The sequence below is a fragment of the Nomascus leucogenys genome, chromosome 17 (genome assembly GCF_006542625.1).
Source record: "Nomascus leucogenys isolate Asia chromosome 17, Asia_NLE_v1, whole genome shotgun sequence".
Lineage (NCBI taxonomy): Eukaryota > Metazoa > Chordata > Mammalia > Primates > Hylobatidae > Nomascus > Nomascus leucogenys.
The window spans coordinates 1,972,203-1,987,377 of NC_044397.1; the positions used below are offsets into that span (position 1 = coordinate 1,972,203).

The 15,175-nt window shown below is 39.7% G+C and overlaps 1 protein-coding gene across 3 annotated transcripts in view; it reads right to left on the reverse strand.

Moving 5' to 3' along the window:
• Nucleotides 1–15,175, reverse strand: part of BTBD9 (BTB domain containing 9) — a 477,403-nt gene that overhangs the window by 169,551 nt on the left and 292,677 nt on the right. For all 3 annotated transcript variants that reach the window (XM_030796183.1, XM_030796182.1, XM_030796184.1), the window contains exon 7: nt 1,127–1,236. In XM_030796183.1, coding sequence (XP_030652043.1) covers nt 1,127–1,236 — 110 coding nt within the window. The remainder of the gene's footprint in view (nt 1–1,126; nt 1,237–15,175) is intronic.

Here is a 15,175-nt window from a genome sequence, read left to right on the forward strand (position 1 = left end):
GTAAAGGATTAGGTTTTAGACACAGCAGGTGTTACGAAAATTTAGGCTATGACCATTCAAAGAGTTAATAAACATTTGCAAGTTACACTCATCTTTCCCATTATAGTTATTCCCATGCTTTTAGGTCAGTATGGACATGTGTGCCAACATGAACAAAACTTGGGAAAGAGAGGAGACATGAGTCCCTTTGTAAAGGTACAGAATTCTATTTTAGACCACAAGGCAGGGTCATCTTATCCCCACACCGGAACATATGAAGTCCCTTCTCAAGCAAACTGCAATAAAGGGACAGAATCAAGGAGCTAACTGATCTAAGCATGATCTTTGCAGTAGGTGAATGAAAACCTATGGGCATGGGGGAAGAAAAGCAGAATAAACAGTATGGATGGGCAAAGCCACTCACGGTATCTAGAATGTCAAGACCGGGGATGGACTGTGCACAATGCCCAGACTACCCATTACTGCAAATAAAAACAAAACAAGACAGAAAACAACCAAGCAAATGATTACACTAAAATTTAAAATCTTCTTTCCAAATATCAGTCAGGCAGTATTTCCCACCCAATAACTTGACTTTTGCAATGACAATTCAAAAGTGACAATTCAGTCACTTTGGTCTTATTTAAATTATATGGAGGCACTTTCGTGAGTTGAACTTTCTTGAGGCTACTTCAGGCAAATATGAATTCATATATCCATGAAGATACCTCCACAGCTAAGCATACCACTCATATCCAAGCAAAGGCCAAAATACCGGCACAGCCATGGAAAGTCTGAACATCCAATCAATATCATACAGACTTCTCTTCAAACTCACCTATCATTAAATCCCTTGGTGCGAGACTCTTCACCTGCCTATCACGAACATTCCCTACATAGCAAATCTGAATGAATTACTAACATATTTTCAATTCTTAAGCACTAGTACAATATTTACATTCATTCAAGTTCACTGGAATTACTATATTGAATACTTCTAAAAAATGTAAGCCATTCCCTATGTCACCTAGCAATAAGGCATTTAAATCAACTAGAGTCCTTAGAACTGATTAAGATAAGAAAGTAACAAAGTATTTGAAGATAAAATATCTAAATATATATACAAAAATGTAATTGTAATACTTACCTATCAGCCCCTTCTCAAGAGTGAAGGTTTTGTTTGTAAACATACATTCAAAAGCCACAATGTGAAAAATCTTGTTCACTGTGTTGTGAGTCCCAACAATTCGAATATACCTGATGGTAAAAAGAAAATAAAATCTGTTGAAAATGAGCTCCCACCACAACCAATCCAAAGATAACAGGGTAAGACATGTCACTTAAACATATAGTGCACCAGGATATAGACCAAAGGAGACTCTGAGCTTGACTTCAGACCCTATATCTGCTCCTTATGGGTAGCTCCAATTGAACCTAGAAGAATTATAGCAAAATAAGGGACATGTCATTTTGCAGAGAATTAAGTAGAACTTAGATCTATGATTTACCCAGAAAACCAAACCAGGTACTGTTCAGTTCAACCCTTGAATGTCAGTCAGGTACATGACCATAAGACATTTATACCGGAGAATAACAAATAGCTTCTGCTCTTGCCTTGTGGTTAGGAATGTGCTGGAGCCCACGTGCACAAGCAAACGCTTTCCAGCTCAATGGAAGATTTCATCCATTGGAGATGAACGCATGAAATCAATATTGCTTTCTTGTTTAAAAGAAAAAATCCAGAAACTACTGAAAACTACTCACAGTTTCTTTTAATACTGCTCCTAAATCTTCATTAGGAAGTTAACCTTATATACTTACGCCAGCCCCCCACTTGACTGCTGGGAAGTCTCCTGACCAGAGGAAGCGATCTGCAGAGATGGCCCAGCCTGCTCTGCAGCCTCCCTCCTGGCCACATGAATCTGGCACCTGCACACAGTGCAGAGTTTCACTGGGCAGCCCTTGAGCATCTTGGCCTGTTCATCCTCTTTAACTCCCTGGAGACTTCATCTCCAACAAACAAGCATTAACCTTGGAGTAACTTGCTCTCTTCACTCTCCAAAGGGACCTGACAGTTCACAGGTTAATGAACAAACTCATTCTTCTGAGTGTCACACAATCCCATGAGGGATGTGCCACACACCGTCTTACTGGAATTCAAAGGAAGAACCAGGAAAAATAACTAGATTAACTGATAACGCCTCCCAGATTATGAACTATGCACTCTGAAGGATGGGGTATATTAAATGAACAGATTTCAATTAGAATATGACAGACTGGACAAGGTTTTAGTAATCTCCTCCCCTCTGCTGTGTAAAACAACCTTCAATTTAGATGATATAATTGTACTTCTGAGTTGATCGCTATTCACTAATTTGGTAATTTCCTTACATTTCTCATCAGTCCAAGTTAACTGTATAATGTAAATGCTGATTTAGAAAATTCACATTAAGGAGACTATATTTGGGGTTTTTATATCATGGGCTGTTGTCCTTCCTGATTCTTCAAGCTTGACTCTCATGGCATTCCCTGTGCACCTCATTTAGCCATCTGCTCCTTGACATGAGCTGATCACTCATCTTTATAACCAATATTAATGCTATGTCCTGAACTGACTGTCCAGTGTGCTCACACCTACTGCAAGGAAGACACCACTCTTCCCGTGTTGAGAATCAGGGCAACTGCTATATGTACCAGAGCCCACTGGTTAAGCAAGAATTTGGCCCTGATCTGTTCCTTCGAGCCCTCAAGGCAGACAGAAGGTACTGATTTTACTGGGTTTGGGTGGGTGGGTAGGTTCATTCAACATAAGTTCTTACTGGTCTGGGTAGTAAAGGTTATATTGTCCTTCACTTTGGCAGTGACAGTCTCCCTGGTGCTTTCTGGAAGGGAAGGGGTGTATTAATTCTGGCACCTTGGCCTGAATCTAATTTTGTCCATTTCCTTAAACCCACAGGAACTCAACCAGCATAGCATTTTCAACTGCGTATGGCTATGACAGCCTGAGTGCTGCTGTCTGCAACCTTAGAGGGAATGTGGTTTAGTGGAATTTGACCAGATCATTTCGCTATTCTCTAGCTCAAGTCTCTACAAAAGGAGAGACAGCTCTCCTACTGTGCACAGAAGAGCCAGGAAGTGACTAACAGGGCCTTTTCCCAATGGCGGTTCTTAAGGTTAATATATTCCAGGCTGACCTAAGGGATGCAATAACCTTCCTTCCCTCCTGTTCTTTCTTTTTAAAACACTATACGGAATCAGGTTTTCCAAGTTTAGATAACTAATTTCCCATATTTTACCCAGTGCAAACATTAGGAATGCGAGAAAATGTGCAACCCTCCCCTCCTTCACCCCGCAGTTATAAGCAACTGAGAATAAAAAGTTATACTGGAATACATTTTATACTCTTATGATAGTATTTGTGATAACAAACAAAATAATATATATGGTGGGAAAAGCATTGAGAGATGCCTCCAGATAAAAAGTTCTGTGTAAATGAAGATAATGTTATCTCTGCTGCATAATCCTGAAGTCAAATTAGCAATTCACCATTATATATCACACCTTTTGATCAGCCTATTATATGTAATGCTCATAACAAGTTTAATTATTCTAGTTCTACAATGCTTTCTAAGTCTCTAGAAAAAAAATTATAGCATAATTTGCAAAAATGGCATAAAGTTCCTACTCAAATACACATTTTAAAAAATGTGACATCAAAAGAAAGAAGCCAAGCTCCTTTTTCTCAAGCAAAAAGTTGTAAATATCCTGGACTTTCCCCATACTAAAGATCTAGCCTAGAAATGGCAAAAGGCTTTGACTAATGGCCCAACATCAACGACTGGTAGGAGCGGCCTGACATTAAGAATTCAGGGCCAGGCGTGGTGGCCCTGTAATCCCAGCACATTGGGAGGCCTGGGTGGGTGGATCAGTCAGGAGTTCAAGACCATCCTGGCTAACACAGTGAAACCCCGTCTCTACTAAAAATACAAAACTTAGCCAGGCATGGTGGCACGTGCCTGTAATCCCAGCTATTTGGGTGGCTGAGGCAGGAGAATCGCTTGAAACTGGGAGGCAGAGGTTGCAGGGAGCTGAGATCGCACCACTGTGCTCCAGCCTGGGTGACAGAGTGAGATTCTGTCTCAAGACAAACCACAACAACAAAAAAGGCCCTGTCCAGCACAGGAGTAGTGCCTTGCTCCATGAGCAATGACTGAAAGGGGGAGGAGGGAGCACAGGTACCATCCTTCATAATGAGCATATTTCCTTAATGGAGCTCACAGTGGAGCATCCCAAGATAAAAGAAGTTATTACTACCCAAGTTATTGAAAAATCCAAGGGATAGGAATGGGAGAGTCCTCTCTCTTTTTGCTTTTTCTGAAAAACAAAACAAAACTTGGTTCTCGGTCATAACACCAAAATGGGAGAAGTAGGTATCACATTTTCTCTGTCACAAGAAATCCTGAATATAGGTAAAGTTTAAGATTTATTTCTTTGCCTTTTCAGCACGAGTCAGACTCTGATTTAACCAGATAATAAGGGCAGTGGCAGCTAGTGACTTCATCAGTGTGTAGAGAGGAGAACTGCTGAAAAATAGAACAGATATCCTTTATTCATGCAGAAGTCCTCAACACCAGCTCAGACAGTTGGAAGACAATTAAAACTTAAAACAGTGCAGAGGAAGGCAGATATGCAACAGATTGGCCATTTCTGATGAGGATGAACGCTGTCCACGAGAGCCATAGTGTAACAGTCTGTTTCCAATATTCCCCTCCCTTCCCTATGTTAGCTGTCTTCAAGTAGCTGACAAAGACTGGATACTGAACATAGTTCAATACAGAATGTTTCAATACAGAAATTTTCTAGGAGCTATAAGATTATGGGTGAATGAGATTCTGTCTTCTTTAATAAAATAAAACTGAAACCCTCCAAGGACAGCACTCTAAAACTGAAAGGCACTACAGAGTTTTGACACAATGTGGCTTTTAGCATCCAACAGAATCAGGTTTGTTGCCCAGCTCCATCACTTAATTAAGTGTGTCACTTAAGGGAAAAAAATAAAATATACATATATTTTTTGAGACAGGGTCTCATTCTGTTGCCCAGACTGAAGTGCAGTGGCACGATCATGCCTCACTGCAGCCTCGACTTCTGGGCTTAAGTGATTCTCCCACCTCAGCCTCCCAAGTAGCTGGGACTACAGGCATGCACCACCACGCCTAGCTAATTTTTTTGTAGAGATGTTGCCCACATTGGTCTCAAACTTCTGGGCTGAAACGATCCACCTGCCTCAGCCTTCCAAAGTGTTGTGATTACAGGTGTGAGCCACCGCACCTGACCCCCCAATTTTTTTTTAAAACTTAGTTTCCTCCTCTATAAAATGAGGTCAATAACACGAACTTTACAGGGTATTTAAATGAGACAAGTGTTGAAAATATCGAATGCAGTGCTTGGCAGAGTAGGATACCATTAAACAGAAAGTCAAAGAGTAGATTATAGGATGCAGAATTTCTTGGTTAGGACTTTGAGAATGCTGGTTGTCTTGGAGAGTACAGTAGTTAGTCCCCTCTTATCTGTGGTTTTGCTTTCTATAGTTTCAGTTATCTGCAGTACAGTATAATATATGGAGACAGTGAGAGGGAGAGAGACTGCATCCCCATAACTTTTCACAGTATATTGTTATAATTGTTCTATTTTATTATTAGTTATTGTTAATCTCTCACTGTGCTTAATTTATAAATTAAACTTTACCATAGGTATGTACGCATAGGAAAACATACAGTAGATATAAGGTTCAGTACCATGCAGTTTCAGGCATCCACTGAAGGTCTTAAAATTTATCCCCTGAGGATAAGGAGGGGATTACTGTATTACTGACTTTCGATGTTAAAATGGTGCATCAATGAGAGGCAGGCCAAGGAGAATACTTCAGGAACACAGGGAGGGGCTTGTCCTTCCTCTTAGGGCACCACAGTATGGGGGCTATGGGCCCTAGAAAGCAAGCGACATTCAGAATGTAGATTTCCTGGCTCTATGGTGCTTCTCACTTTAATCCTCTAGCCTTTAAGAAATGTTCTTGACCTGTCTTAGCTAAGCATGAGGAAGCAAGGGAACAATCTTTTGCCCATATTTGGGTTTAAAGTTTAAAGTATCTTCTCCCTTCCTCCAACCCAGGATCCCTTCTTGGCAGAGAATGTGAAATCCAGGGAGACTGCTCAGGGCCACGTGGTCCAGCTAACCATACCCAGTGACGTGGTTCTTTTTTTGTAAGCCCTGGAAGTTAGGAATTTGAATTTGTTAAGAAAAATGCATTTCTTTACAGAGAGACAGCATAGTACTATGACCTAAAGAAATTTTGCTTTGGAGATTTCACAGCATTCTCTGCCTGTTCTGGGAAGGTATGAGTTCCTTTTCTTAATCTAGCTTTCCGTCATTGCTTATGAGGATGCTACTAGATTTAATTTCTAAGGCACATACAGTACATCTTTAACATACTAAAGAAAATATAGAAAAACAGCAACTTCTGCATTCCAACTTTAAACCCGTGGTATTCCGCAGTCTTCAGTTCTAGTGGAGCACAAGCCTACCTGTGGTTACAGTCAATCCTTAAGCTTTGCCTTAGTTATGTGATCACCTAACTTCTGTACTGAGCACATTTTATTACAACATAAAATTGAATTTGGTAAGAAATATTTAAATAAGCTCTCAAGGGATTAACTAAAGCTAAAATCCATCTGAATTCTATTCTTTGGTAAACAAATATTTATTCTCAAATTGAACTTTATATTCTTGGGTTAAACAAAGAATCCTGAAAACTAGAGTTAGCCTGGGATTGTTACAAAAGAAGGGAACCTTAACATTTTGGCTCTTCCTTCAGTAACCATAGAGGACTCTGCGGAGAAATACTGTTCTTTGTTGTGGCCAGAGGCAGACACCTAATAAGAACTTAAGCTACAGCATTCACTAGAGATTTGAGATCATCCAAGGTTAAGATGCACCATTTCCAAGATTCCTATTTGACTTTTTCCTTTAAGGAGATACTAAGAACATACACAAATAATTCTCTAACCCAAGAAGCAGGTAATGCCTGTGGGTTTCCCCGGTAAAAAATTTTCTTCTAGTTCTGTGTATAATGTTAGTGCTCTTATAATCAAGCCATTGACTGGAGGGGATATGACTTCAGGTCTTGTTGCTAAGGCAGCAAGTGGAAAACAAGTTTACTGCCAGAATGACAAAAAGCTTCTAGAAAAAGCATGTTGCAAAAAAAGATTTGTTACTCTTAGAAAACCTTCCCTCTGGCTGATCTGTGGAGCTATAGATTCTCTTGTACTGACTTCAGCAAAGGGGCCCGGCAGCATTTGCTTGTTTGGGAGAGGAAGGATTATTGGAAGGTTAAACACTGCACACAGGGCTAAGCAGAGGCTACTGTCTCAGAGAGCAGCCTGATGTTATCTGACCATTTGCTCTGCAAAGGGAGCTATCATGTCCTGGCACCTCCACTATTCAACCTGAAGGGCAAACAAAACAGGAAGTCTTATTTTTGAGAGAAAACTCATACTATATAGAATCAATTATGTGGAAGGGATGAGATGGGTAGAAATAATTACTAATACACAAAGCCATTCCAATACTAAAGACAAATATTTAATTTTTTTTTTTTTTTTTTTGAGATGGAATCTCACTCTGTACCCAGTGCAGTGGCGTGATCTCAGCTCACTGCAAGCTCCGCCTCCTGGGTTCACGCCATTTTCCTGCCTCAGCCTCCCGAGTAGCTGGGACTACAGGCACCCGTCACCACGTCCAGCTAATTTTTTTATTTTTAGTAGAGACAGGATTTCACCATGTTAGCCACTATGGTCTTGATCTCCTGACTTCGTGATCTGCCCACCTCGGCCTCCCAAAGTGCTGGGATTATAGGCGTGAGCCACCACCCCGGCCATAATTGTTGTTTTTTATTTGGGGGAAAAGTGAATTTTGAAGGCTTTTCCTGTTCACCAAATATGCACAATTTAAAACCTGCCACGATGTGCCTGATGTGCCTTCAGTGTATGAAATTATATTTTGAATTAATATCACAAAAATAATTATAATATTTACATAAATCATATAAAAATGACATAAGATCTAAAATGTATTTAATTCATGCACTTTTTTTGCCTGCAAATATACCATACAATAGCCTTTAAGGTATACTGGGTAAATCTGCTAGTATCAAGATTTAATAAAAATCTACTAGGGGTCAGGCACTGCAGCTCATGTCTGTCATCCTAGCACTTTAGGAGGCCAAGGTGGGAGGATCACTCGAGCCTAGGAGTTCAAGACCAGCCTGGGCAACAGAGGGGGACGCTGTTTCTACTAAAAATTTAGAAACTAGCCAGGCATGGTGGTGCACGCCTGTAGTTCCAGCTACTCGGGAGACTGAGGTGGGAGGATCAATTAAGCCCAGGAGGTTGAGGCTGTAGTGAGCCATGATCATACTACTGCACTCCAGCCTGGGCGACAAAGTGAAACTCTGTCTGAAAAGAAAAAAAGAAAAAAGTCTACTAAATAATGCTAAGCCCCATGAGGAATCGGCCAGAAGCCTTGATCAGACATAAGCCTTGATCTGGACAAGTTTATAATACAGTTTGGAAAGCAAGACGAAAACATATCAAACTATATGACTTGACAGAACTGAATCAAAAGAAAGACCTAGGTTCTACTCAGAGCTTCATAATGCATTAGATAATACAAATGGGGTAAGTTCCTTAATTTTTCTCAATCCCAGGCTCCACGTGTGTAGCAGTGGTAGAGAGAAGGACCTAAGAGCTTATTACCTATTCACGTATGGTAGCTTAATCTTGAAACACTGAATTTACCAATATGAATATTAAAAGTCCTCCCAGGAACTACTCTTGTTTCAAACACCAAAATAAAACAAACATAGCTAAAGGAGAATTAATTCTCTTCCTACCTGCTCTTCCCAATTCATGATCACTGATTCATCCAACAAATACTAACTGAGCACTTACTATGTGGTAGCTATTGTTACTGGGTGCTGGGATATGGGACTGAATAATACAGATAAAATCCCTCCCTCATAGAACTTACATTTAAAGTTGAAATAAACAACAAATTAAAAAATCAAATAATTATCCAATGATTGATAGGTGATCTATTTAGCACTGAACTTTACAGACAAAGTTGCTCAATTAGGATAGACAGACATAAAACTTCTACCTTCTGGAATAAAAGAAGAGTCAAATGGGAAACTACAACTAGCTCTGTCTAAGAACATGGCTATAATGTCAATGAGTCTGAGGTGTAGACACAGTACACCTATTATAGCTATTTAGCAGGACACAGGCAAAAATCTAATTAAGTAGGCTTCTTACCATCTGGAAAGAGGAACTGATTTGAATTTCAAGCAATGTCTTGCTTATTTCATGGTTTAGTTTTCTTTTTATTCTTTCCATTTTTTTCAGATTGTAATTTTCAAGGGATTATAGAGAGAGAAAATGAGATGTGGAGTATATAAAATGAAAAATGAATAAGGGAGAGGGGAAGAAGAGAGACAGGGGAGAAAAAAGGGAGGGGGATACAGAAAGAGAGGAGCAAGGGAGAAAGAGAAAAACGAATATGAACAAACCAACCCCTCCTCCGTCTCTGTTATGTGCTAATGTGAACAAATACCCATATGGGAATAATTTTGACCAATTTCATTACTCAATAAAACATTTGAAAACAAGAAGAAGTATACTTTAAGAAATAGAACTAATTTACCAAAAGTTCAACATTTGAATTTTTTCATTAACTTTTCCCCTAGCCCAAGATGCTGGGGGTGGGGGAGAGAATTTCACTAGTTTTATCTTCAAAATGTCTGCATTATCTTTTCCAGTTTATCCAATAAGCTATGCATTTCTACGAATGTAGACAAATGAGTCTAATGGAATTGTGAACTAGAGAAAAAGCAGAACAAAATTAAATTTGTTAGTTTCCCTATGAATCTATAAGAATTCATGTGGTGACTATGACCTCTAACATACCTGCTACTTAGTGTCAGGGCAAGGAAAGTTTCCCCTTTTTTTAATCTAAGACTAGGGTGGGCATACGCCATTAATTGTAACTTAAAAGTTTAAGGTTTGGAAGAATCTGTTTTTCCCTTTTTTTTTTCTTTTAGAGTAGAGAGTTAAATAGAGGAGGAAGAGAGGCAAAAGAAGGAAAAAGAATTAGTCTCTCCCCAAAGAAAAATCTAAGAATCCTTCTAAGAATGTAAACATTACATACCCTGAGAAATCAGAACAGGAATTGCCCAAGATGGCTTAAAAAACAGAAGTGAAAACTAAGCATCAAAACCAAGAGAGTGATAAAGAGAGCACAGGGAGTGAGGAAATCACAAATCCTTACTCTAGACTCCTGAGAAACTGGCACTGGAATTAGAATGAAAGCGAATCACTTCTGCATATTGTACAAACAGCATCTGCAGGCATTATTTCTTTTCATGGAAAACCCATACTCCGTACACTCATACAACCAGTTGTGTTATATGTTCATATATATAATAGATCTAATGAATATATCTAATGTATACAGTATTGTTATATATGATAATAATACAGGTTCAGCTTCAGGCTAGAGATTTCAAAGCTCGACAGAACATATGGCCCTTGAAGCCTCTGTATTCTCTACAAGCTATGTAAAGAAACCTGTGTTCCAGACAATTGCTTCTCAGAGAACTACCTGAAATGTATTTATAGAAAACAAGCCCAATGCATTGAAGTCCCACCTATGCCACATACTATCCCTAGACTGCTTCAATGTTCACAGAAAATTTCAAGGACCCTCCTTTTCCCCTTGCGAAATTCTGAACCTCTACTTAGTGAAAGGATCATTAAAGAAAAAAATCCAAAGATTTACTTAGCATGCAATTTGAGCATCAATAAACTTATGCATAAAGCTACCAAAAAGAATCAGAACAGTCAAAGCAAATAAAAATAATACTGCAGAAAACTTGAGGAAAATGCTCACCACAGCACAGAAATGCAAACAATAACAGGAGAGAAATAGAGAGAGAGAGAGAGAGAGAGAGGAGACACACACAAGTATTTTTGTGTTAAGTGCCAAAACTAGTATGGATATGTATAATACACTATCTCAGGGATTGTTAAAGCTGGAAGTGCATGACCAATTTCACTGTGGAAGCCTATACTCCAGTTTCCAAATAGCATGAAGGATTACTAATTTCAGCACTACTGGTATAAGAGATTTTGCTGCTGAAATCTGTCAATGTGTTAGAACTTTAATGCAAGCAAAACAGAAACCAAAATAGCAAGGCGCTCCAAGTGGCACTATTTGGTGGTCTACAGAGTCTGCTTATAGCAGGGGCTGAGCAGACATGGGATTCAAACCTAGCAGTCATTTAAAAAGACATTTCCGCATATGTACACTTTATGTGTTAGGAGTCCTATGCACTGTTGAAGTTCAATTTTGAAGCCTGTCTCCAATCCATATTTCTGGTGGATTAGCAAGCAGGTTGGGAGGGGGAGTAGTTTGGCAAGGCTGTTTTTTCCCCTCCCCAAAGCTTCTTGAGAGTTCAACCATTCATGACCTAGACTCTGCTGGTACAGCATTAGTGCTAAGCCAGTGATCAGAAATGTCAATCCTCACACTTGTTTCAGATATTCAGAAAAAGAAAAACTTAATGAGTGAATGAACAGAAAGTAAACTGTGTACTTTGTAAGACAGGACTTTCTTTTAATATGCAAGAAGATTCTGTCATATTACTAATAGTCACTGCTGCTACTGCTGTGCTGCTTGGCCTCTTCATTAAAACAAAACAAAGCTGGTTTCACTATTAAGCAAGCTATCATCCTGGGATCTACCTTCACCATCACTGTAGGGATTCTTTCATCTCTCTCCTGTGTTGAACAGCCTGCACAGTGTATCTCACACTTTCTTCTTTCTTGGTCTCTTTTCTCATTTTGGTGGAGTACGTTTACAGTTTCCTGAGAAATGGTTTCAAGGAGATAAAATTTTTAAGACGTGGTCTGAACATTATCCTTAGTCTACCTTCGTATATGATTGGTCATTTGGCTGGGTACAGAATCTCAAGTTGGAAATAGATTTCCTTCAGGACTCTGAATGTATTGTTTTACTGCCTGTGAAGCTTCTAGCTTTGCTTTTGAGAAGCCACTATAATACTGGATCAGGTTATTTTCTTCCTTTTTTCTTTTTTTAAAAAAACCATGTCCTGCTCTGGGAGCATGTAGATTTTCTCTACATCCCTTATATTCTGAAATTTCATGACAATGATGACATGACTTGCTGTGAGTCTATTTTCCTCCAGCGGGCTGAGCATTCAGAAGGCCCTTGCAATTTTGAAACCCATGTTTTCAATTTTAGCAAATTTTCTTGAATTACTGTTATTAATTTATTCCCCTGGATTTTTTCTAATTTTTCTTTATGAAACTCTTAGTTTTCAATATTGAACTTCCTCATCTTGACCTGCATTTTAATATTTTCTCTACTTGCCGTATTTTTGTCATCTTGTTCTACTTTCTGGGAGAGTTCCTCAACTTTATCAGCTATGATGCCTCCTGAGTTTTCCATTTTTGCTTTAATATTTTAAATTTCCAAGTGTACTTCTTATTCTCTAAATGTGCCTTTCTTTTTGGTCTAGGGTTGCCACATGTACCTCAATCTCTTTAAAGACAGCAACATTTTTTTTAAAGTTTCCATATCCTTATATAGGTTCCCTCTATTTGGCATTTTTGTCTCATATTAGTTTCCTCACATGTCTGGCTGTCAGGAGGAAAACTAGAAATGCAATAAAGATTCTAAGAATCTAGTGAGGCTCATAGACTTTTAGCTTCATGTTAGGATTACCTAAATGGGTTCACTGTTAGGAAAACCCTACTTTTAGATTATTTAGCTCTTCCCTCTCAAGATGGTCAGATTATCCTAGGAAGATGTTTCTAACCCTTGCATGGAAGGCATGGGCCTGACTACCAGAGTTCTAGAAGCTAAGTGGTGAAACAGGATAGAAGAACATGTTTGTGGATGGCGGTGCTGGGGAGGGTGGTTATGTGTGTTGGAGGTGTTACTGAGTTACTGAGAGGTAGGGTCTCAACAAATGACCACTGAATCCTCCTATGGTATGACCTTTCTCAATTGTGCACGTTGTCTCTCCTGTTTTAGAGACACTCTGTTTTATCCGCCTCAGAGAATAAATTTCCAATTTTCCATCAGGATGAGGGAGAAACGGTCAGAGTTCTATGAAATAGGGGAGAGGATCTAGAGCTCTTGATTGTTTCATAAATATGTAGTTAGCCAATCTTCCTCACAGTAGCCCTTCCCTACCCACTTCATTCATCACAGTTTCAGAGGTACCTGGTGCCTTTAATTCCTAAGCCTTTGAGAATTCAATAGCTTAGGAATCCGTTTGTTGGGGGCCTGTTAAGTCATTTACCACTTGTTCATCTGCTTTACATTTTTCTCTTTCACATCTTTGCCTCCTCTTCCCATTTTCTTTATCCTTGTGGGTTTACACCTAAAAGAAAATCTCTTTACTGTTATTTTAGTGGAGCTTTGTTCTGAAGGGAGTGAGAATTGATGTGTTCTGAAGGGATTAAGAATCTGCCATCATAACCTGAAACCTTAACTATTTTTCACAAGAGCAAAATGGATTATTCAGGCTCTCTGCTCCACTCTCCCCATCCCTTTGGTTATTCCTGTAAAAATAAAAAGTTGGGCAGAGGTCTTTGCTGGACGTACTGAGTCTGAGATCTTGGCCTTTCCAGGCTGCTATCACTTGGGTACAACCACTGACACTGTCTAGTACTAGGACAACAATACAGGAGACGATAACCATTTCTCTTCATTTCCTTTCCCATCTTCAGCCTGAGGGCTACAACTCTTTATTCCTTCTTGTCTTAAAATAACATTTCACCTTGTTGCTGCTCCCCCATCCCCCTCCTTATCCCATTCCTTCTACCAGGTCTTCAAATGGCTATCTTAGATTACTTAGCTATTTTATCTTCTGAACTTGTTTTTTTACTAATTAAATTCCAAACAAGGATATGTCCAGACATTCCCATAAATTATCACCATTCTGCAGAAAGATTCAAATCATTGAGTAATTTTGTTAGCCGGTCTCTCTCTAAAAGAAAGGGGGTGTGTTAATTCCTACTGAGTAAAAATAAAATAACTCAGCTCATCCTCACACTGAAACAGCTGCACAGACAGCACTGGCTGCGCTGTTTATCTTGATAACTGTGGAAAAACACCATCTCCTCCCCTTCTCGCTCTCTCCAGAACAATCACTATATTCCACATGCAGATGGGGTGATTTAGATCCTCTCAAGCAGAGACAGGCTTGTCTGGTGTTCTTCCTGCACATCCACACTGCACCCTTCCTTTGCTTCTGTTGGCACAGCCCAGTTGCTTCAGATAACAGCTGCTTCAGGAAGACCTGATAGATTCAGCTGTGGATCCCCTGTAGGCTTCCTGATGCCCCAGCTCAGCCAGCTGCATCTAAGCAGAGCTACGGGAACAGAGTGCCAAAGTAGGAGAAAGTACATACTGTACATCCTCTTTAATCCATGGAGTTACTGCCACAGCAGCAAAACGGGAGGGGAAGGAAAAACAAATAAATACCTCATAGGTATGGGGAGCAGGGTGGCCAAGGGTTCTAAGTGAGAGGAGTAGAGCGCAAAACGCAGGTGAGTAGGAAGAAAGCTTTCAGCAAGGGTCCATTCCATTTTATTGCTTACTCCAGGGAGGCCAATGAAATCCTCTATTTTTTTGTTTGTTTGTTTGTTTGTTTGCTTTCCTGAGTCATTCAATGAGTCAGACAGGATTTAAAGACAATAATAAATGATTTCAATGGATTGTGACCTTTTTGTTAAGCTAAGGAAAGTTAAGTTAAACATGCAGGATGGCCAACTATCCAGGTTTGCCTGGAACTGTCCTGGTTTTAGCACTGAACATCTCCTATCCTAGGAAACCACTCAGTCTCAGGCAAACCAGGATAGTTGCTCCTCCTACGCCACCAACAGCCATTTCCCATTCTGGGATCTATGTGAAACTGGGCAGCATTCAAATTCTACACAGCACCTTCCTTTTCTTCCAGGGTGCTCCTGCCACACAAACTCTCCTCAGCCCTAACACTCTTCAGTCTAACAGATGAGAGCATGAAAAGGCCATTCTGTGCTTGACTCTC